The sequence below is a fragment of the Podarcis bocagei genome (assembly GCF_964188305.1).
Source record: "Podarcis bocagei genome assembly, chromosome: 5".
In the NCBI taxonomy this organism is placed as follows: domain Eukaryota; kingdom Metazoa; phylum Chordata; class Lepidosauria; order Squamata; family Lacertidae; genus Podarcis; species Podarcis bocagei.
The window spans coordinates 30,945,350-30,969,365 of NC_138129.1; the positions used below are offsets into that span (position 1 = coordinate 30,945,350).

At 43.8% G+C, this 24,016-nt stretch overlaps 1 protein-coding gene across 4 annotated transcripts; it reads right to left on the reverse strand.

Moving 5' to 3' along the window:
• Positions 1-168: 168 nt before the first annotated feature.
• ZNF341 (zinc finger protein 341) lies at positions 169-23,335 on the reverse strand. Of its 4 annotated transcripts, none has more exons than XM_081196137.1 (16): positions 21,551-21,937; positions 19,281-20,443; positions 18,809-18,919; positions 16,626-16,813; positions 15,869-16,018; positions 14,921-15,163; positions 13,040-13,235; positions 10,674-10,758; positions 9,592-9,782; positions 7,953-8,146; positions 6,725-6,933; positions 5,510-5,606; positions 4,861-4,993; positions 3,936-4,047; positions 2,892-2,962; positions 169-2,249 (listed from the first exon to the last, which is right to left on the reverse strand). In XM_081196137.1, exons 3-16 carry the CDS (start codon positions 18,915-18,917, stop codon positions 1,726-1,728), a joined length of 2,502 nt encoding a protein of 833 aa, XP_081052263.1. In that variant the 5' UTR covers positions 18,918-18,919; positions 19,281-20,443; positions 21,551-21,937; the 3' UTR covers positions 169-1,725. The 4 variants fall into 4 exon arrangements, with proteins under 4 accessions (XP_081052263.1, XP_081052262.1, XP_081052265.1 ...); XM_081196138.1 differs by lacking the exons at positions 19,281-20,443; positions 21,551-21,937 and adding exons at positions 2,709-2,774; positions 23,197-23,335 and having other exon boundaries at positions 2,121-2,249; XM_081196136.1 differs by lacking the exons at positions 19,281-20,443; positions 21,551-21,937 and adding an exon at positions 23,197-23,335.
• Between the last annotated feature and the right edge of the window lie 681 nt (positions 23,336-24,016).

Sequence of the window (24,016 nt, forward strand, 5' to 3'; positions counted from 1 at the left end):
TCGCTACTCAACAGGCCGCGAGTATGTAAATAACACGCAAGGGCTGCCGGGTGCCGTAGTTTTTTCACTCAGGGTTTCCTCTCGTTCTCTGAGGGGGTGACGTCACTTGGCGACGCGCGAGGAGCGCTCGCACGAGCCTGGGTGTTTTTTTGTTTTTAACACTCTCTCTCTCTCTCTCTCTCTCTCTCTCTCTCTCTCTCTCTCTCTGTGTGTGTGTGTGTGTGTGCTCAGTTGAACGCTGGGAGATGTAGTCCTGTCCTCCACCAAAGCATTAGGAGATGCCCCATACAGGGCTGGCCCTAACATGAGGGAGAGGCAGGCAGGTGCAGGGAGGGGAGAGCCATAGTTATGAGAGCCGTGTGCTGGGGAAGACACCGTCCAGTTCACCTGTATTGTAGTAAGAGTCAACCACCAGTTTGTGGCCTTGGGGAAAGGTGCCATCTCGTCCTTCACCTCAGGCAGCTGATATCTTGAGCCACCCCTGAGCCCACAGGTTGAACCTTTTTGGAGCCTCTAATAGTGACTTGCTTGAATGGTGGGTTTGGATGTGGGCTGATATTAAGTGACCTTGAGCAAGCCTAACCTACTTCATGGGGTTGTTGTGGGACTAAAATACAACTCTCAGCTCTTTGGAGGATATACTATATTGAAAAGTAATGAATGATAACAGCAGCCGAAATAAAACATCATTGTTAAAGATTGTACTTGAAATGCCAGGTGACTCGGGCTCAGGCATGAAGCTTTTCCAAATACAGTACATTTGTTTTTCTGAGGTTTGTGGTCTGAATTTAGGCAGCCTGGCTATGGCACAACTTGAAAATGTAACATCAGTGCTATGGGTGGGTGAGGATGCTGTTTTAGTGAGGATGTTAATTGATAAAATTGTTTAGTTCAACTTTCCCTGCTCTTGCCCCTGTCTCTCGCATTCCTTCTCCAATTCTTCATTAGGCATTGTTGATTACACAGAATTGAGCAAGAATTGCTCGTTATTTTTCTCTGCCCTTCTTCACAATGCAGTCACTAGCTGCCTGTACACTTGCAGCACACTTGCATTTCTAAATCATGCATTTAGGCATGTTTCCTTTTATATGAGGTTGCTGCTCATCATATGCTAATCCTAGTAAGTGCATGAGGGAAAGCTCAAATTTTAACTGGACCATGGTATTTGTGCAGAACTGCGTCCCTTTTCTACATACATCAGAGTCATGGGATGTTTCTGTTGAGAGCATTTATGAATGACATTCGAAATGGAGAACACAATGCACTTACTCCCAGTACGAAGGATTGTTTGCTTACAGCTGGAAAGACAAATTGTCCAGATACAGGGTATTGCAAATTTCAGAAAATAATTACAAATGGGATGCACTACAATTAAAAATAAATAAATCATGTCTTGTATGTTATTTCAATGTTCTGTATTGTGTTTCTCACTGGATTCAGGAATCATCATAAATTATGTTAACCAATAAGCATCTTTCAAAGAAAAGCATGCAACCATACCTTTCAGTGCTCCGCATGATTAATTCATCTGGATAAGGGAAGCTACTCTCAGTTTTATCAACAAAATTCTTTATGAATGCTGATCACTGCATCATGGCAGCTGAAACATACACTCACACATACAGTACACATACACATTTCATTCATTTCCAATCCCCTGCAGCAGCATATCTCCATCAAACAGCAGAGGAATTATTTCCCCCATTAAGTCACAGTACTATTCAGTTATTCAGTAGCCTGAATGTATACCGGAACTGCTAGCATGGCGCATGGACTCTCCGAGCCAGGCTGCAACTCGGCCAGAGCAAGGTTGGATGGAATGCCACTGCATTGGGTAGGGTTGCCAAGATCAGAGTCTGTTGCCGACACGGCTGTTGATCTGCCAACCACAATGGACAGGACTGTGTCAGACACTGGAAACTGTTCTTTATTGGGACCACCTTTCTGAGGGTTTCCTCCATCTGTACTGTCTTTCAGTTCTGTCAAGGTCAACTGAGCTGAAACAGGAAGCCCCACTTTCCGGCCACGAGTCCCCCACTTCTTCTGGGATTTTCTGACTGGCAGCTCTTTGTCCTTGGCTGAACTCAGTCTACACTTGTGGTCCTTCATGTACTTCTGGCGTGTAAAGCCTTTGCTGCATGTAGGGCAGCGGTACTTATAGTTTCCAGTGTGAGAGCGCTGGTGTTCCACCATGTGAGCTCGCCGGCTGAAGGCCTTGCTGCAGTATTGGCACTTGTGGATCTTCATCCCTAAATCAAGAAGAACACAACTTAGTTGCAAAAGGGTTCATGGACTAGGAACATAAAGAGAGCCCTGCCAGGTCAGAACAAAGGCCCAGCTAGTCCTGGATCCTGTTTCCCACAATGGCTAATCAGATTCCAATAACCAGGACAAGAGGATGATGGCAGCCTTCCACTGTAGTTTCCTAGTGACTGCTATATGGAGGAATGGTACCTCTTATCTTGAAAGTTGTACATAGCCATCATGATTAGTGGGCATTGATAGCCTTATCCTCCATGAATTTACCTAATCCCTTACTAAAGCTATACAAGTTAGTGGCTATCACCAAATTCTGTGGAAGCCACTATGTGTTCTGTGAAGTAGTTCTTTATGTCTGTCCTGAATATCCCACCATTCAACTTTATCTATCTACTTTTTATACACCAAGCATAATTTTATACACCCTTTATTTCCGCTGCCTTATTCACCTCTTTTCTAAACTGAAGAGCCTCAGACATATTCTTGAGCTACACTGTCCCCACCCTTACCTGCAGCTGAGAAACAATAAAACAAAAAGATCACTGTGGTTCAATAATTAGGTGAGTGAAGAAAATTAAATGAACCTGTTTATCTGCAGCATAGGGCAGAGCATGAGCCAGAATTTCATTTACCTGAATGGGAGAGAATATGAGCTTTCAATTTGTCCGGTCTGTTGAACTCTTTATTGCAGCCTGTATGATTTCTGTGACAAAAATTTAAAACAAATATTTAATCAGATGTTGAATGATACAGATAGGAGTCTCAGATGTAGTTCTGTTTCAGCAGTGTGCAAGTAATGCTGGGTGTTTCTTATGATTTAAAATAGCAGAACAATCATCAGAGCTTTCTGATCTCCTTGCCATGGTACAAAAAGAAGAAAAAAAGTGCCTGCATAACATTGCAGATCAAATTGGCCCGACAACTGAAAAATGCTTTTTGCTGTTTTTGCCTTTTGCATAGCTTTTGGAAAACTGGACTACTGAAAAAGAAATGCAAGTATTGTGCCAATAAAGAGCTGCAAGTTTATCCTTAATTGAAGAGTTGGAAGGAACCAAAATGACCCATCAGATCTAACCCTCCATCATCCTGCCAATTCATACCAAATATAACGCAAATACATTAAAGCTGCATTTTGTTAAGATGCCTGTGCAGCCAATGACTTAAGCAAATAAGCCAAACGAGCCACAAAAGGGAGAGGCAAAACCAAGTAAAACCCTTCTTGCTGTAAGCAGAAGTATGGATTGCATGATAACAAAGTGGGGACTGGGGAGTTTGTGAATTCATTGAATTGAGTATGGGCCGGGGGGGGGGGTGTAACCAAAAGTCTGTGTCTAACCACCCTATGCAATGTGCGATGATGTCATCCAGAAGCGCCCTTAGAATTGCAAGGCACCACCATTGTCTGCCTAGCTCTTTCATTTCTAAACTGTCTTCCAATGAACAATGAAAAGAGAGAATGTGGTTAATCAGAAGAGGTAACTACTGCACAGAGACACAAGATCCCAGAGCCAGTAAAATCAGAAGGCTTTTTTCCCTCCAAAAAAGGTTACTCCCTTACTTCAAAAGGCCCTATGTTAGCCTATAAACAGAAACTAGTCCAAGATGAATTACACTTTCCATCTAATGGCTGCAAAGCCAGTGCCATTATTGGCTGCTGTTGAAAACATGATACTTACGAGAAGGGGCATTTATATTTCTTGAAAGGCTCATGGATCAACATATGCCGTTTGAGTTTATCTTTCCTGTTGAAGGCTGAGTCACACACAGAGCATTTAAAAGGCTTTTCACCTGTGTAGGACAGAGACATAAACTCAGCAAGGGAGTTCCAGGCTAAGCTTGGCTTACAGATATTCTAATATCCCTTGCTTTGGCTGAGCTACAGAAAAGAGATGCAGCAGAACCAGGCTCTTAAGTTCCCCAAGATCTCTCATCTATCTCTCCCTGTTGGCCACAATCCTTGAGAGTCATATGCCTGGATGTTGACTACTGAGAACTGTGTAGGCAGTTGGATGCATTTTAAACTGTTTCAATACTACATCTGGTGTGAACAGAGAAGTCACATTTCTGCATAAAACTTGCCTGTTTGTTCATCCAGGTGATCAGTTGCATATACAGTGACCTCCTAACCTCCTAAGGCCCAGGGTCTGGATCTGGCCCAACTGCCTTCTAAATCCGGCCATGGACAGTCTGGGAATCAGCATGTTTTTACATAAGTAGAATGTGTGCTTTTATTTAAAATGCATCTCTGGGTTATTTATGGAGTATAGGAATTCGTTCTTCTTTTTCAAAATATAGTCCAGCCCCCCATAAGGTCTGAGAGACAGTGGACCGGTCCCCTGCTGAAAAAGTTTGCTGACCCCTGTGACCTAACCAATACTCAAAAAGATTACCAAGCTGGCTGCAACTATTCAAACAGCTAAGTGAAATGCAAACAATAAAATAATGGCTATAAGGGAGGGGGACAACCTGATCTGAATGCCTTTAAAACAATGGGCTTACATTAGGAAGCAGGTTGCTGATCATCACTAGAAATCGTAGCAGCAGACCCCAAAGAATGAATGGGTTCAACATGCAGGAAAGCAGTACTGTGCTATTGCCTACCCGAGTGAATGTGAGCGTGTAGTTTGAGGTAGTGTTCTCGGCGGAAGAATTTTTTGCAGATCTGACATTTGAATTTCCCTCCACCCCCATGTGTAGGTAGATGTCGTCGTAAGTACCTCTCACAAGGGAACACCTGGAAAAAGAAGACAACACATGACTAAGAGCACAGCCATCTGGAAGGGCAGCAGCCCTTGCTCCTGGGCTAAGGGCACACGTTTTTCTAAATGACGCTCACCATAAAAACGTGCAGTGCAACTCTCATCCGGAGAGAATGATGACTTAACAGATCTCGGAGATGCTCTTTTAGTTATAATTGCATGGTCAATTCCTGCAGGTCCAAATATGGGAGGAAGAGTCATAGGACAGAACACACCTTGTTAACCAGGGGCAATGTGGCCCATGCTTAGCTCCTGTGACAGTGCAAATATTGCACAGGTCAACTGGACATTAGCATGCATCCAATATGCAACCTCAACCTTTCAGTAGGCAGTCTTGGATAAATCTATTTTCTCAGCCTAGCAGATCTCACAAAGAGAGGGTAGAAAAGAAGCCTGGACAAATAAATAAGAGGTCATAGGGAAAATAGCTAATAAAACCACCAATGGCACAAAAGAGTAAACTGACTTCGTCAAGGCCATCATCTACCTACCTTCTGACAGTGAGGACAGGGAAAGTTGTGTGTTGCTGTCTGTAAGTGATGCTCCAGGGCTTCTGGGGTAGAATATTTATTTACACACTTGACACACCTGAAGCAGGAGGAAGAAGAAAGAATGCATTGAGTTAGAGGACTAGGGTCCAATTTTAGCATGCATTGTTATATATTATGAATATTATCAAAGAAGAAAATGAGACAATTTATAACCTTGAGTCCCTAGTGTGATGTAGTGACTAATAGTGCTTGGCTTAGGCGCAGGAGATCTGGGTTAAAATCTCTGCTCAGCCAGACATCAGTCAGTAACTAACTCTCTGCCTAACCTACTTTACAGAACTGGGAGGTTGATTGCGAGGCTAAAGGAATAGGGAAGGACCATGTGCTTTGCTTTGAAAAGTGCTGGGATTAAAACTGTAATAAACAGATAAATCACTTCCTCCTAATTTTCAGTTCTAAGCTGTCCCCCTGCTCCCGCATTGCTTAACTGAGGTAATTTAATCTTTAAAACAATAGAGGCTGATGGAGTGGATTGGGGGATGGAGAGCTTAAAGAAAACTTTTTCTTGTACCCCAAGTTGACCATTGACACCAGAGCTCCCAAAAATATCTGAGTAAAGCCTAGTCATCTTTTATAATTATCTGAGAACTTTCAAGACCTGAGGGCCACATTTTATTCTCAAAATGTTCTCTAATCTGTGACCAGTGACAATGACTTAATTCAATGGCCTAAAAATCCTTTATTTCATATGGACAGCGTGCAATTTCTGTTTTTGTAAGTGGTTTTGCTTTGAGAAACCTGTTCTAAATCACTTTGAGAGCCTCTTGGGGCAACAAAGTGAGGTGTGAGAATTTTAAATAGATAAACAAAGATGCAACAGTTTGTCAGTACAGAATTAGTACAAGCTTCAAACAACAGAGATTAATAGCTTCTGCTTCTAGTTTTTAGAAAACCAGTTTTGCCATTCCATCAGAATTGCAACAAACTATAGTTTACTTACTCTCAAACCAGAATCCCAAACCACAGTTTCATCTGATATGTTTCATCTACCTACCTAAACCATTCAATCAAAAATAGTCTCTAAGTCATCACTTGACTGCTACATACATGTTAACTGTTTGCCCTGACAAGAACAAAATTAAGCTTGAAGTCAAAAGCTATAATTGCTCCCTCCAAACATAGACAGAAAAAGCACTTTCCCAACAACTACTGTACTTGTAAATGGCAATGTCCTTCTTGGGACTGTGTTGAGGAAGCAAGCTGTGGGAATACTGATGGACACCCAGTTCATAGAGGGAGGGGAAGTCCTTGCTGCAAAGGTGACAACGGTAGCTCAGCTCCTCCTGATGGTTCTTGATGTGCTCCAAGAAGGAATCCAGCTTCTGGAATGTTTGAGCACAACTTTTCACAACACACTTGTAAACCTGCACATGAATGGTGATAGGAGAATGATTAGACCGGTAACCCTGACCGCTTATCATCATGAAAACAAGCAAACCCTAGTGTACTGTGAGAAATAAATTAATAAATGTAATTAAAGATTCTTGTACGCTCCTATAAAGGAGGTTGCCTGCTCAATCTTTGAATGATTTATTATTCTAACTTCTCTTTCCAAGCATGCTATACTGATGATAGGCAGTGGCTCGTTCAGTTAGAGAGAGCACAGAATGACCTGCCTTTAGAGGAGGCTACAGGTTGTATCTCTGTACGAGTTACTAAGTCTCGATTTGCCTCCTTCAAGTCAGGGGACATAGAAGATGCCTTCTACCAAGTCAAACCAGACTGATCTAGATTAGCATTGTCTATACTGACTGAGAGTAGTTCTTTGGGGGTTCAGACAGGGGTCTTTCCCAGCAGTACCTAGAGATGCGAGGGATTGAACCTGAGATCATCTGCATGCAAAGTATGCATGAGGACACATCCAAGACAGTGGCTCAGGCAGACATAAATGAGGTGGACCTTTTTACAGGAAGGTAATTCTTACACTAAAACAAACCTTTTTGGGAAGGGGTATCAAAAGAGACCTAAGCTATAAGAAATTTAGTGAGCAATCATTTAGTTTTACTGTGCTTTTCCTACCCAGAAGCTTGGATAGGAATAGAGTGTACTGTCTGCAGGAGGGCTGCATATCTGTTGTACAAAAACACATTTCTGTGTGCATAATGTCTCAGGTTCCATCTCTAGCATCTTTGGTTGAAGCATTTCTGAGCCTTTGCCAGCCAGGCAAGATTTTACTAGACTAGACTGATCATTGGTCTGTCTCAATAAAGAAATCAACATTCCGTGCCAAATTAGCCTGCATTTTGCACAAAGAAAAACTGGGTCCTATCACCTATGTCCTTTATGCAAATTTTGTGCATCCATTTCCTACTTCCGTAAGTCAGAGAGAATGGTAAAGAGTTTAGCAGCGCGGGGGGAAGTCATCCTTTGACCTGGCACCCACCTGTTCATGTTTGTGTTGGGTCATGTGCGATTTCAACTGGAAATATGTGCAGAATTTGTTGGGGCAGAACTGGCACTGGTAAGAACTGTCTATCAAGACCACTTGCTTAGCGTCCAGTTTGCAAGCCTCATGCTCTTCTGCAGGAGGCATGACCTGTGGCTGTGGGGGGCTGCTTCTGGGAACCGTGTTCAAACCTGGAGGAAATAGCCAAGATACATATATATTAGAGGTTCAGCTTAGGAAGTTACTAGAGTTGTTATTATTGTAATTATAAGAACAGTTTACAACCAAGGTCAGCCGTGCATTTTCCTACAATACCCTACGACTCATCTCAAATCACAGCCAACCAGCTTTCCTTTCCAAAATGCAAAGCCAGGGAGCGGGGTTTCAGCTTCTCTTTGTTTTCCCTTCCCTGTGCTTTTCACTTAATATGCATTATCATTAAGGAGTGCGATCTCCGCTCTGGGTATTTTAGAGCTTAAATGACAGAGGAACTTGCTGATCAAAGCTCTAGTTCTTGGCAAGGTTAATGTGGGCCTGAACTGTACTGCTCAAACTGCAGGTGAGAGCTCACATGATTGAATGACCCTCAATACAACAAACCTGATGCCAGGAAGGATTATTGCCTGGCCTTAGCTCTGAAATACCCATTTTCTATGTGTCATATAGAAACTGTAGTTTGAAGTGGGTATAGCCTAGATACACATTTATTGCATCAGTGATAACTAGGTCAAGATCTACCCTTGGTTGGTGAGAGGCCTTAGGCACTGTGGAGAGGAGATAGTACTGTGGGAAGCACCAAATGTCATTCTCTGCCAGCTAGTCAAATTAGCTTCGCTGTAATTTGCAGCCAGTGTTCACCGGGTTCATTCTGCATTTTCAGACTTGTTACACCTGTAGCTGATCCCTTCTGTTTTGGTAAACCCATCTATAGTTGGGATGGGAATGCCCTTCCCACCCAACCAATTAGCTGACAAGGTGGGAAAGAGATTGGCTAGACAGGCTAACAAATTGCCATCCAATGTCTGGCTCAGGGCAAAATAACTGGACCATCATGTACAAATGATTTGGAGTGCAAGGCTCAACTAATTCCTTAAGATCAACCATGGCTAGTACCAGGGATATTTAGGATGTCAGCTATGCAATACATGAAGTCACTGGCTAAACAGGCTCTGTTCCATGGATAGTTCTCACATGAAGCAACTAAATCTTAGGAATAAACCATGTGCTTTGCAAGTACAATATACTGACTAGCATCCCTTCACCTGCCCCATGTCTGGGGATTCATGATCACTAAACACATCCAAACAAGCTCAGAGACAAAGGATTATGGATTTGTCTCCTACTGCCAGATCCCACTACTGTACAAAGCTTTCAAATTAGGAGGGCTGGGGCAGGGGAGAAATAACATGGATGGAGAATACAAAATAATGGATTGTAACCCAGTTGTAGTTTGCAAACCTGGCCCCTACATTCATGATCCAACAAATTTTGAAGTTGGTAGTACACATAAATCTACTCTCCAATCCTTCCTAGTCCTAGGGACCAAGACAGGTAGAAGAAAGTGGAAGCACAATTATTCAGAGGTTTGGGGAGCAGGTCACCAGTCAACTGGCCATCCCACCAGTAAGTAATGCACCTGCATTCTCCTCATCCTCCTGCTGGTTGGGGTTGAGTGCCATGACTTGCACAGTGACAGAGCTCCGAGAGATGGTACACCCAATTCCTGGTGGCCACACCTTATGCGTCTGCATATGCTTTTTCACGTTGGACTTTTGGGCGAAGGCACGACCACATACGATGCACTGGAATGGCTTCTCCCCTGTGTGACTGAAGGAAAAAAGGAGATTGCATAAGGGAGGGTAAGGCAGAATCTCTCCACAGGGGAATAGCCACACTACTCCAGCTCCTTTTCGGCAAAGGTAACAGGTTTGATTTCCAAAATACTGTAAAGAGCTTTTTAAAAACAGTGTCAAAATGAAGTGGAATCCCTGCCAATAAGAAGTCTATCCAGGCAAGCAGGAAGTGGTACTGGGAAGCAGGAACTACTAAATGGCTACTGGCAAGAGGAGCTTGGAAGCACAAAGCAAAAACTGGAGAATTCTTATTATTATTTAGTCACTTTGTTCATAAAAATGACTCAACGCACTTACAGACACAATAAAAAATACTAAAATGAATTACAATAAACATAATAAAAACCTAACAAAGAAGCAAATTGATACAAATAAAAAGGACAGGTCCAGCAGATCCTGCTCTACCAAATACTTAAAAACCCTTCAAACCAAGGATGAAAAGCCCAGGTAAAATGGAGCATGTGGACAGACTGTTTCTAAGTGTTGGGATGCAAAACGGGAGGTGAATGTGGCAGCCTAGAAGCTATTGTTCCCAGCAGGATCACTTACGACCAGTCTGGAGAGTGACTGGCAGGCCCAATTTGGCAGGCTGCAAGACCTGGTGGCTTTATCAGCTGAGAGCTGTGGCTGAATTTAGGTTTCACAGACTACACACATTTACCCACTCAGGCCATTCTGAAGCCAATGTTGAACTTTTTGGGGACCGCACTGACCTAGCAGCAAGATAGTATTGATTTTCAAAGTCTTATCCAGCATGGAAGAATGGCTCAAATGGAAGTGACCTGTTGCTCAGAGTGTCCAGCCAATCCCTCATCCTATCCAATTAGCCATAATCTGTATGCCTCATTTGGAATGCCAACGTTACCTTCTGATATGCTGCTGCAGGTCAAAGTTCTTGGTGAATGCCTTATCGCAGTATGTGCATTTCAGTTTTGGTGACTTGGGTTTCCCTGAAATAAAGTGGTAGGAAATAATCATGAGCTCAAACTGGGGAGGCCACTTTCGTGGATTCTTACTCCCTCGCTCTCCATTGTGCTAGAACTGTAGGTAAAGGTAAAGGGACCCCTGACCATTAGGTCCAGTCGTGGCCGACTCTGGGGTTGCGGAGCTCATCTCGCTTTATTGGCCGAGGGAGCCGGCGTGCAGCTTCCGGGTCATGTGGCCAGCATGACTAACATTGGGATGAAAGTGAAGCATGAATCTTAGGTTCAAGTGATGGAAGCATGGAAACGATTATGGTGGCCAATAATCTCAGCTAAGAAGTAGGCTCCTTAGTGGGCAAAATAAGCTACCGTATTTTTCGCACCATAGGATGCACCGGACAATAGGATGCACTTTGTTTTAGAGGGGGGAGAACAAGAAAAAAAAATTCTCCCCCTCTCTGCCCAGCACCCCTTCAGTGAAGCGGCAGGAGGCGATGCACAGAGAGGGGGAGAACTTTCCCCCTCTTGTTTTCCCGCTCTAAAACAAGGTGCGGTTTTTGGAAGCCTGGAGAGCGAGAGGGGTCGGTGTGCACTGACCCCTCTCGCTCTCCAGGCTTCAGGTTCCTTTAGACCTGCTCTTTGGGGCTGACGGGGGAAGCCCACCACCAGCCCCAAAGAGCAGGTCAGGGAGCAGAGGGAAGGGGCAGCGGAGAGGCTCCTGCCATAGCCGCGGGTCACCTCTCCAGCTGGGAGAGCGCGCGCGAGGCTAAAGCAGCCCCCCGCGACCCTCTCCCGGCTGGGGAGGTGACGCGGGGATATGGCAGGAGCCTCTACAGCCCCGCGTCACCTCCCCAGCTGGGAGAGCGCGCGCGAGGCTAAAGCAGCCCCCCCGCGACCCTCTCCCGGCTGGGGAGGTAATGGCAGGAGCCTCTACAGCCCCGCGTCACCTCCCCAGCCGGGAGAGGGGGGCTGCTTTAGCCTCGCGCGCTCTCCCAGCTGGGGAGGTGACGCGGGGCTGTAAAGGCTCCTGCCATAGTCCCGCGTCACCTCCCCAGCCGGGAGAGGGTCGCGGGGGGCTGCTTTAGCCTCGGTGACGCGAGGCTGTAGAGGCGCCTGCCATAGCCCCGTGTCACCTCCCCAGCCGGAAGAGGGTCACGGGGGGCTCTCCCAGCTGGGGAGGTGACGCGGGGCTGTAGAGGCTCCTGCCATAGCCCCACGTCACCTCCCCAGCCGGGAGAGGGTCGCGGGGGGCTGCTTTAGCCTCGCGCGCGCTCTCCCAGCTGGGGAGGTGACGCGGGGCTGTAGAGGCTCCTGCCATAGCCCCGCGTCACCTCCCCAGCTGGGAGAGCGCACGCGGGGCTATGGCGTCTTCGCTCCATAGGACGCACACACATTTCCCCTTCATTTTTGAAGGGGAAAAAGTGCGTCCTATAGAGCGAAAAATACGGTACTTAGGCCCAATAATCACGTTGCCCCTTGTGCTTATGGAGCTGCTTCAACACTTCAAACTCTGCATTACTAGGGTGAGAAACCTCAAACCAGGAATTCCTACTTTGGATTTCCCCCATATCAGTGTTAATAATCTGGAAGCTGGGATAACACTGGCATGGGCTCCTCCTGTGTAGTCGGGGCTTCTCACATCATCTGGTGGCACAGAAAGGAACAGCACCACAGCAACTCCTCTACCACCAGAGTAACAAAAATGACAAGCTTTAATGAACTATAACAAACATCATAATTTCCTGAAAATACTGATGAGAAAAAAAGACATTCTGATTTTCTGTAGTGGGACATATCAGCACATGCTTAGGCAACGGCTCTGAGTTCCCACTGTGTAAATATGCACAAATCCCACCCACCACCTACCCCCACAGGATATGGAATAGCGACAGCAAACAACCCATAAGCAGACTGCAAGCTAATTCCAGCGAGGAAGGGCTTTCTGTGTAGGAATTCCGCAATGTGTGAAGCACACCTGAAAAAACACTTAGCTGCAAAAACACTCATAACAGTCCATTAAGCCCACACAAGTATTTTAATTCATTTGTCTGTGTCATCTAAAATATTGATTTGTATCTTCTATCCCCCTGCACTGTGGAGATATGAACAAGTGCCCAACATGGGGAAACTGCAGATGCATCACCTTAGAGGTAAAAACATGAAAATTATATTTCAAATGTTATGTAGAGAAGGGTGGAAAGGGAAGCGTGAGGCATTTAATATCCATTTACAAATAGACAGATTCTCAGATTCTGATGCCCACCTGTGGAAAAGGTTACAAGCAAGCACTGGTGGCGAGAAGCCTTACCTTCTAGCAGGCTGCTGTCTGTCTTAAGACGACGGTTCTTGGCAGCTGAAGCCGGATCAAAACTGGTCACATTTCCTCCGCAGGCATTGTTCAAGGGAGCAACAGTGTTGGGGCTTTTAGACTTAAAACCTTGCTTCCCTGGACTGTATACTGGGGGGGAGGGGTACACTGGGGTTTCCACACATTGATTGGGCACCTAAAATAGAAATTATTGAGGAAAACATGCTGAAAATGTAGTGACAACATTGACAACTCTGAAAAGATGTTTCCACTTCTAAACATTTAATATTCTGCTCAACATGCTAGATCCAGCCTGGTGTAGTGGTTGGGTGTTAGACTAGGATCTGGGAAACCAGGGTTCAAATCCTCACTCAACCACAAAACTCACAGGTGACCTTGGTTCCGCCACCATCTCTCAGACTGACCTACCTCACAGGGCTAAAATGGGGTAAAATGAGAAAGGGAAGAACTCTGTATGCTACTTTGAGCTTCTTGGGGGAAAGGTGGGATATAAATGTAATAATCAATAAAAATAAATGAAGTGTGGACTCATTTCAAACATGTGGTTATCATCCTCAATGCAGTGTGGAAAGAGAAGTGAGGTGTCTTGGCTTCTGCTCACGGTCCTCTCAAAGGGCTGAGAAGTCAAAAGCAAGGCACAAGGGGAATTATCTAGTGAAGGTCATATGAATTATGACTTAACATTTAGTTGTATCAAATTACCATACTCCACCCTGCTTTACAGCTCTGTAGTGCAATGGATATTTATGTTTTCTCATGTGAAATGGAAGTGAACAGATTCCAGAGAAATGCCAAGTAGCCAGAGCAATTTCAGACGCTCTTGAAGCAGAACCAAGTCAAAACGTTTAACAATTTTGACTTCATGATTGCCTTATAGAACTTGAAGTCACTTTTTTAGAACTTGAATGCAGAAGACAGTGGGACTTTCTTTCTCAGACAAACTGAGAGCTCTTTGAGTCAAAAGGTGGGATATAAATCATATAAAGATCTATGATTAAGATTAGAGAATACATCAAATTTATTTTACATATGCAAAGTAAAACCAGTGTTATGGTATCAGATGCATAAGTAATTTAGCGCAATGGGGTGACAGTGCTTTCTAAAGAGCCAGTCCTCTTCACTGTGGCCCCTGCTTTGTCTGAGAGTATGAACTCACCAAAAACAAAATTAGGCAAAGAGTCTTGCCACATTCTTTTTTTCTGTGTAGCATCTGATTGTGCTTTTTCTATCTGCAAGATTTTCATTTTACTCCCAAATCAACAATTACATCAAAAATAAATGTTTTGAAAAGAGCTTCAGCAGTGTGTGCTCTTCAAAGATGCAATTCCGTCTTGGACTATTGTCTTAATACTCAGGCTAGGTTACTTACTAGGCTTTCCTGGCTTTGTCCTGTTACTTCATGAACTCCATCTCTTAGTAGCTTTCTAAACAAACCCTCTGCCTCCTGGTTTAGCGTTGACATTCTTCTACTTGTTAACAACTATATGATGTTCCCTCTTAATCACACTGGGCCAGCGACACACGTTTCATTCTAGCGACCTCTCCACATCCATCGATTTCTGTTGCCCATAAATCGTTTTCCTTGTTCCCTCAACTCCCTGCAGCTGGCTGACATCTTTCTGATCACTATTTTGCTCACAGAGAAAATAATCACTGATTAGAAGACAAGCTTGTTCATCTTGCTGCACCTCTAATTTCTTTGATAAATAGTATTTTGAGGCTAAGTGAATCAGAAATAGCATTTTATCACAGTCTTCTTGTAGCCAGAGATCGTGCGCCCTTCAGGGGGGGAAAGGCAGTAAGCAACACTTGGAACCATAGTGCACAATGTGGGTCAAAAAAATAAAAAATAAACTTTACCTCCATAGGTGGGTAGGGTTGCATCCCCAGATTCTGTATCTCTACTGTGCTATTCCCAGTCATGGGGGTTGATGCACTGTACACTTCCACCACTCCATTGCTGCCTGAGTTGGCCTGACCTGGTGCTCCAAGAGACTGAGGTGTGGGAGGAGGAGGCTGAGGTGGTGGTGGTGGTGGTGGTGGTGGAGGAGGAGGTGGTGGTTGAGAAAGGTAGCCAGCTCCAGTATGCATATTCAGGCTGCTCTAAAAAGATAGGATGAGAAATTAGCAAGCTTTGGAAGAGAGCATCAGATTTCCCAGACTCAATGACTCCCATTCATAAACAAAGATCACTTTTGTGGGTAAAACTACCTGTAGCACACAAGTCTCTTTCCACATTGAGTATGGTTGACATGGGATGGAAAAAAATGTTATCTGTGTTGGTATCTGCAAAGAGCCTGTTGCAACTGTAACATGAGTTTTAAAATGTTGTAATAAATTTGAATTTCCTTCTTCGTGCCTTAAATGTTGTGCTTGGTGATGTGGGCTCTGACACACAAAAGCTTGTATTGCCTCTATTCTACAGCTTTATTTTATTTTATTTCTTAAACGGAATCACTAGAATCACACATACTTGTGCTATTTGCACACCATGGATTTCTACAATCATTACTTCCCATGATTTTTACAATGCTTCATGATATTCTACTTGCCTTTTTTGCCACTGACATACACGAAGTTTACTATGCAATGGCAATAACGTATATTACCTGCTTCAACAGTTACCACTAATTTGGTACTCCACACTATGTAGATTTTGCCGTCAGTGCAGAGATGTTCTGATAAGGATGAGTCTGAAGCCAAAAGCTTAATTTTTGTGTGTCATTATCCCCACAAAATTACCTCTAACCTCTTATAATTTGCTAGAGCATGTATGCATCTTAAAGGGCATAAAAACATTCTGCTTACCTGCACAGAGGGTTGTACTGTGGACATTGGTTGGTCCAGGGTTGTAAAAGCAGACATAGCTGACATCAAGACCTCATCACTCACTAAGATATTCCCCTGGACTAATGTCTGGATCAAAGGAGAGGGTGGGACGGTAATATAGGTAGAGATCTGTTAGGAGGAAGAGATTCTTTAAAATCCTTTATGTTGGATCTCAGCTCAGAAAGAATAGCTTAGTTCTTGTGAACTGCATTAAAATAGGCTAGGAAAAAATCCATTAATCAATGCAATCTTTCTCTCTCTGCTAGAAAGAGCATAAGAAGAATGGTCTAAAAACCTTGTAACGGAAAGCAACACTTGACATTTATACCACAATCTAAGCGTACAAAGCACTTCACAAACATTGTATCATTAAACTCTTGCGAGTCCTCTGTCTCATAATGTGGATATTTTACTGTATTCAGATTATACGGCTCTACTGTGACATTCATACACTGACTTGAAATGTTTCCAGGAGAAATTTAACAGAGAACAGACAAATTTAATTAATCCAAGCCCAAAGCCATGACATTTGTAGTCAAACCTAGGTGAGATGTCTGGATCCTTAAGTTTATGCCATTGCTACACAACTGGAAGTCAGAAATCCTTGCAAATCTCCCAGCAGTTCCAAATATACTTTGTACCCTCATCTCTTCTGGACTGCTAGTGCTGGTTTAGGGTTTTATCATGCAGTTCACTGTTAATGGCACAGAGATCTCATAGAGTTCAACATCTATACCTGACGATTTGTGGTCTGAGCCTGCTGCACTGAGGTAATGGATGGTGTGTAGATGCTGTTAGTAGCCAGTGAAACTGTAGCCAACGAGGGAGTACTGCCTTGACACTGCTCTCTTTTGTGGGTCATGAATGCAGGCAGTGAGTTGAATTGCTTCTTACATTTCCCACAAAGAAACACATCTTCATCATCTGCAGTCAAAAAGAGAGAGAAGTTATTGATCCAACTCCAGAGTCCTTTTCAATTGCTGCACTCAAATAATAAAATAGAGTTTCAACAAGAGGAAGTAAATTTGCCTTTTAGGCCAGAACAGAAGCTCTCAGTCAAAGGCAAGTGAATTGTCAAACAGTGGGATTTCTCTTCATGGTTAGCTTTCTAAAAGCAGTTTCTACCTCAGGAAAAGTCACCTGTTTATACAGCAAATCACATTTTTCTGCCTATACAAATGAAAGAGCTGCATATCGTCAAATACTAGGAAATACTAAGTGGACAAGCACTTGGAAAGCAGGGTTGGCATGCCCACTGCACATTTGGAAACAACCATTCCCATTTACACTTTGTGCACAGGAAGCAAAACACAAATGCTACATAAAGTGCTACCTGAGGCAGGTGAGCTTCCCAATTGTGCTCTTACTCTGATGTAAGAGATGAAAAGACGAAAGTACAGGAAAATGCTCAAAATGGCACTGTAAATTGTTGATCAAATATTGCTGATTGTGTGCTGTGTAGCACTTGCTGATGTAAGTTTAATTGTTTTGTTACTGTTTCTATTTAAAAATAAAACCCTCTAAGCCTTGATGCAATATCATACAAGAACAGTAGGACAGCCAGATCTCACGTTTCTAATTCTAATCTAATCTAATCTATTTTAATACTATTCTAATTCTAAATTCCACCTTTATAAATTATGATGGAGCTGCAATGCAGATTTACTTGGAAGCAAGAGCCAATGGTGTTTAGGACCAAATTGTACATCACCAATCTAGAGTGAGAGGAAGAAAGCAAATCAAATTCTATAACCATTTGTAGGAGAAATTTAAAACAAGCAAAAAAAACCTAATATATTCCAAGGGCATCTAGCACCACAGCCAACCCAATAAACAGCAACATGCAAATCCAGACTTCATATCACACCCTGCAGGTAAATCTCTGTAGTCCTGGCAATTGCAGGATTCGGTCAATGGGAGGAAACCAGAGGGAGAGAAGGAAAACAGGGCTAGTCCATCAGCTCTGCTGATAGATCTTAGTTTATCTTCTCCCTCAACAATCACCTAGCAATGGCTGCATCATGCTGAACTGTTTCCATCCCAGTTGGTCATCTTAACATCATAAACTTTAAAAATTGGTGCCTAAGTTTGCTTTTCCCCCTCCTCCCGTTCCATCTCCCTTTCCTTTGGTGGTATGTCTTTTTCATTAAGGCACTATAAGAGCCCTTTTCATTGAAGTGAGGAGTAAAAATGCTTTAAATAAACAAACAAACCAAAAATGCATGCCAGTCTAAACAACAACCCTGCATCCCATATGCAAAAATGGCCAGATAAAATTAATATCCTGGAAATGCCTGCAGAAATAAAAATGCCTTCACAGCACCACAAAATCCATACAAATGTTGGCATTTAGCTATCCAGAACAATTTAAAACCAACAACTTAAAACCAGCAGCTTTGTGTAGAGACAATGCACATACTTTTGTAAACCAAAAACATGTTTAATATTTTTTTTAGAAAAACAACAACAGCTATATAAAACATTAAAAAGTACAGCATCTTAATTAAATGCAGCACAGAATTAATGGGTTTACAAAATCCATTTAAAAGTCAGCATGGAATGGAACAAGCATATGTACCCTAGGAGGGAGTTCCACATATATGGGGCTCCCACCCAAAAGTGCCAGTCTAGCACATAGGGTGGCCAATCAAAACTGGGAGCATTACAGGCGCTCCCCACCCCCATGCCAGGGTTCATAGTAACAAAATCAAGCCCCAAGAGCCTGCAGTTTGCAATTTTCCATGCTGGCTAGGGAGCAAGGGAAGTCAGCAAAGAAGCTGGGGCTGAGGAGGAGATGCCCTTCTGCATGGGCACCGTCCAAGGCCAGAGATTCTTCATCCTTGCAATAAACCAAAAGTGGGGGATGGGACCTCTGATTCTTTTCTTTCCATCTCATTTGGTATGCAGAGAAGGGCTCACCCATGGACTGGATGGTGGTGGATGTGTTGACGGTTTGTCCTGATGGATCTGTTACTGCTCCCTGGCCATCTAGCAAAGACTGAACAGCCAGAACCGTCTGATTATCCATACCTGGAGAAACAGAAATGGTGGTTAGAGGGACTGTATTCAGAAACACTCGATTTGAATTATTTTAACTATCAAGCATATCATGCATTCTGCTGCAGGACCCCCATGTCCCAACCAGATTATAATATAAACTTTTCCCTTCTTCTCTACTTTTTTTTAAACCTTTTGATTTACAGTCACCTATGATATCAATAACAACGCGGGTGGGGCAGTGGTCTAAACCACTGAGCCTCTTGGGCTTGCCAATCAGGTGGTCGGCGGTTTGAATCCCCGCAACGGGGTGAGCTCTCGTTACTCGGTCCCTGCTCCTGCCAACCTAACAGTTCAAAAGCACACCAAAAAGTGCAAGAAGATAAATAGGTACCACTCCGGTGGGAAGGTAAACGGCATTTCTGTGCGCTGCTCTGGTTTCGGTGTTCTGTTGCACCAGAAGTGGCTTAGTCATGCTGGCCACATGACCCGGAAAAACTGTCTGCGGACAAACGCCGGCTCCCTCAGCCTGTAAAGCGAGATGAGCGCCACAACCCCAGAGTCGTCTGTGACTGGACTTAACTGTCAGGGGTCCTTTACCTTTACCTTTTATGATATCAATACCCCACAATTTTTAAAACCTAACATGTTTTATTACTCTATTAAAGCAAGAAGATTGACAATATTGCTAAGGCTTTCTTTCTAAGATTCTACCAGTAAAAGCAGAATGATTATTTCTAGTACACAAGTGTAGGAATAAGTGGGTTAAAAGGCTCATCACTAAAAAGTACTAAAACAGGTGGGGAACTGGAGCAAGCCTGCTCACTTGACAATCATCTGAAAACACCATACACAGTGCTTTGAAGCCTCAACAATCTGCTGATCGTCAGTGCATGAAAAAAGCCTGGTGTGGCACTTGACATCCCAACAATGTTGATTATCAGGGCTACAAAATACCACAATCTGCTCTATGTAGACACTAATCAGCTGCTTGTCACGGCTTCAACAACCTGTGCTTGGCTATATGCAAGCCACAGTGATTGGCTGATTGTTGGGACTTCAAAGCACTGTATATGGGTATTTGCAAGTGCCATTGATCAGCTGTGTTTGCATCCCCCTTTTTAGCCCAGCTGCATCTTTATGACATCAGGTGTCAATCTCACCGGGGGGGGGGTGTTACCAAAAAGAAATGTTAGAAATGCATCATCTATACTCTTGCACACATTTAGATTGCAAAGCTAAATACACTTACTACCGTAGGTAGTGAACCCCACTTCTAAAGAAATACACATATCAATCAAGGCCAGCTAAGTTTTCTGCATGTTCATGGGAAGTATTTTACTGAATCTGAAACACGGATTAAATCTAGCAAATAAGCTGTACTGGAGAAACTTCCAAAAAATCACCATAACATATATGTTATGGTCAACAACTACACTATTATATTTGAAAGGGAAGGATGAATTTTAGGGCTAACTAAACCAATACAGAGTCTGTGTCCAGACAGGATAGGATACTGCACAGAGAAGGAAGTGATCATTGTTTTTAAATGGTTACCTTGGCCCTCTTCCATGCTTATGAAGCTATGCAGTCACAATGCAAGATTAAAAGGGGTTCTGATATAATTGGGAGTTTCCTGTGAAGATGGCTTTTAAACCACTTTGAGAGTTGCAGTTCTGTGATAGGAACAGGCTCCCAGGATTGGGAAGCCAGGACTGTTTAAAATGGTATCATAGTGCTTTAAATGTTTTGTGTGGCCTTAGAATTAAATTCAATGTCATACTCATAGTAGGCCAACTCAAATCAACAGAGTAAGGCAAGTCCAGTCACTTCAGTGGGTCTACTCTGAGTATGCCTAAGTTCACCCTTACCCCTGGTAGTTTCAGTGAGTTTCAAGCATCCTTATTTCCCATTTCTATACAAGCCGTTGAGTTCCATGATATCTTTCTTCCTGATAAATATGTTTGTGATTGCAGCTTTCATATTCTCCAAAACAGGAACCCTCTGAATTTAATTTTTGTGTTGTAAATATTACCACACAGTTTTTCTTGCTGTCTTGTCTTTCTGGCTTGCTTAAAAATGGCATTCACAAAATAAAGAGACAGAACCAGCAGAATGCATTAAAAGGTATACATCATCTAGATTCTGGACAAAGAACTACTTATTTTATTTGATGTCCACTTAAGACCTTACAGTTCTTTTTTCCATCAATAGAGGAAGTAATTCTATGATCCTGAGTTGTATATTCATCTGTATCCAGTCACAACACCCCTGTGAGGTTGCTGAAATGAAGGAAGCTAATCAGGAATGAACTTTTGTGTGAGAAGATTCAGTTCTGGTACTGAAATTAGATTCCTAAGATCAAAACATTTTCAGAGGCAACCTGTTTTTTCATTCTAACTGTATGTCCTTCACATATGATTCCAGTTCACAGATTTGGGGTTCTAGTTGAACACTAAGTAGACCCAACATGCCTGAAATCTGCCCAACCTGCTCTAAAACATCAGTACCACATAACAGCATCGCATGATCACTTAAGACAATCTGAGATAGCTTTTTAGCCCTTGTTGCTCTATTTATGAACATGTGTGATGGCAAATTGAGAACGTAATTATGCCACAGCACAGAAAAATTGAATGTTTTCACCTCTCATTATACTTGAACCCAGGGTCATCTAATTAAATTGATCAGGAAGAGATTTTGGGCAGAAAAGCACTGATTTGCAGTGTGCACAATTAATTTATAGAAATCAATGCCACAAGATGTGATGGCTACTTGTTCAGGAGGCTTAGAATTAGACAAATCCATTGAGAATAATGGCTACAAATCATGATCCTATATGCACTCTTCAGGTTCAGTGGCAGTTGCTGGGGGGCGGGGGGAGAGTAGTTAGAATTATTACTTCAGGTCTTGGATAGCCAGCTGTCATGGACACTTTGCAGAGGGTCGGGCTAGATGTCCTCAGGGTCCCTTCCAACTCTACAATTCTATGCAGTGTTTGAAACTCCCATTGTTCTAGGCATATTTTGCGACGGGGAATTTCATTAGCATGGGAGCAGTACTGCACCTAAGATTTCAGATTAAAACTGCAGAGCGGAAGGAAAGGAAGAACCTTTTTCTGCCTCCCCACTTCCAGCTACTATCTGAAAACTGGAAAAGAGACCCTCTTAATAATATTAGGGGGGTGGGCAAGGGAAGGACTAGACCATGTGAAAAATGAACATAATATTTTAGCTGCAGTTTTCATTTTCAGCTTTGTATTCTTGTTATAAAAAAGTGAAGCTAGACATTCTGTTGTTGCGCCCATAACCTAGGCTTAAGGTGCCATTTAGCCCCTTGCTTTCATATCTCTGTTTCCAACACTAATTCTATGATTCTCTGTGAGATTTCCTGAAACATCTGAACATGGTAGAAAACCAGGGTGCTGGGCGAGTCGGATGGTGTATCTGATCCAGCATGTTCTTAAAGAAGACATTTTGGCCAAGATGAAGGTATGTGAATTAAGACACTGGGAACATAAAAAAACTAATTTTAAGCACTATTTGTGTAGGAACAAGCCCTAATTTACAACTGATTAACAAGCAGCCATCCACTCTGCGGGGCAACCTATCCAAAAGCGCAATACGCTCAACCAACTTTTAAAGTTGCAGATATTGAAGGAATTCAACGTCTCTGGGAATGGTGGCTGTCATGTCCCCCAAATCACAATAAGCTCTGCATCCTGGAAGCAAGGGAGAAACCCTTAAAACGGGGTTTCCCAAACTTGGGTCTCCAGCTGTTTTTGGACTACAATCCCCATCATCTGTGACCACTATTCCTGCCAGCTAGGGATGATGGAAGTTGTAGTCCAGCTTGGAAAAGCCTCCTTTGGAAGGAAGGAGAAACTGAGGTATCGTTGGAGGGTGTAGGAAAGTCTTTTTCCTTAGATCCTGCAGTACAAAATCCCACCCAGAAGGACACCCGTCGCCTCCCTGCGCCCCACGAGTCCGGCAGCAGCGGGCAGAGCCGCGCCCGCAGGCTGGCAGCGTTTGCTGCAACTGCTGCTCCTCCGCGGGAAAGAGGCGCAGCGGGGCCGCCTGAGCGGCTGTTCCGTGAACCCTCCCTCGGCCCCCGCGCTGCCCGGGGGCGGCCCCGCGTCGTCCTCCTCACAGCCCCTGCCCCGTCCGCAGCGGCGGGAGGGGAGGCGCCCGGCGTGGAACAGCCGCGTCTGTCCTTGCGGCGCCTCGGCGCCTCCCCAACCAGCGCTAGGCCTCAGCCCGCCCGACTACACGCACACCCACCCACCCACCCCGATATCGAGATGTAGATACCTTCCAGCGCCTCGAATATCGCCTGCGCCATCTTGGAGCCGAGGCAGAGCAGCCTAAACGGGCATTGTGGGAAGGAAAAGGGAGGCTCGCTTTGCCGCCAGGGGGAGCAAGAGGGAGGGGAGGCCGGCTGAGGGAAGAGCCGCTCCGCCCGTTCTGAGGGCGCTGCTTTATGGAAGCGGGTGGGGGGCAACGTCCAAGCTCCGGGGGGGGGCAGGGAGCTGCGCCTCCGTGATGTAAATAAATGGAAATACTTAACTCAAAGTAGCTTATTTGCTCCTTTTACTACAGTAATAACTGAAAGTAGAAGGATTTCGATAGATTTTTCTGAGTCAACAGAAAGTATTTCGAAACAACTCTGTTTTTTAATTGTTTTCTTGGGTTACAGAAGTACACGCATTGCCTCTATTTTCAGGTCCTTTCAGTCCTTTGTACAGATCGGTTGTATCCGATGGGAGACTTTAATAATGTTGAGACGTGTCATTCCAAATCTGCAAGACAGAGCCAGACATAGGATGGTGGCAGGTGGGTGTCCATACATAAATCCTGGCTCCTATGCCCATGGTCAGAAGCGGCACCTGCTGCTTAAGAAAAATTTTGCACGACGCACGACAGGACAGAGTCTTAAACAGAGATGTGTTCTTCCAAGCCCACATTCCCAAGCATGTTTGCACTCCTGTCTTATTGACGTCTAGGCTGGCTTAGTAATTTTCACAGAATGGACGATGCGGGATCCTTAAGGATGTGCTCTATATGGGAACCTGGTTTCAGGCACTAGGCCTGTTGGCAGACCAACTCTGTATTACAAAGATGTCTGGAAATG

What these genes read in the sequence shown, in the direction of transcription:
- ZNF341 (XM_081196136.1), bottom strand. Translation starts at nt 23,227, where the DNA reads ATGGCGCAGGCGATATTCGAGGCGCTGGAAG. An exon ending in CCTGTCCTCACTGTCAGAAG is followed by an intron (nt 4,994 to 5,509) that starts GTAGGTAGATGA and finishes TTCTTTTTCCAG; the next exon opens with GTGTTCCCTTGTGAGAGGTA. An exon ending in ACACGCTCACATTCACTCGG is followed by an intron (nt 4,048 to 4,860) that starts GTAGGCAATAGC and finishes TGTCCTACACAG; the next exon opens with GTGAAAAGCCTTTTAAATGC.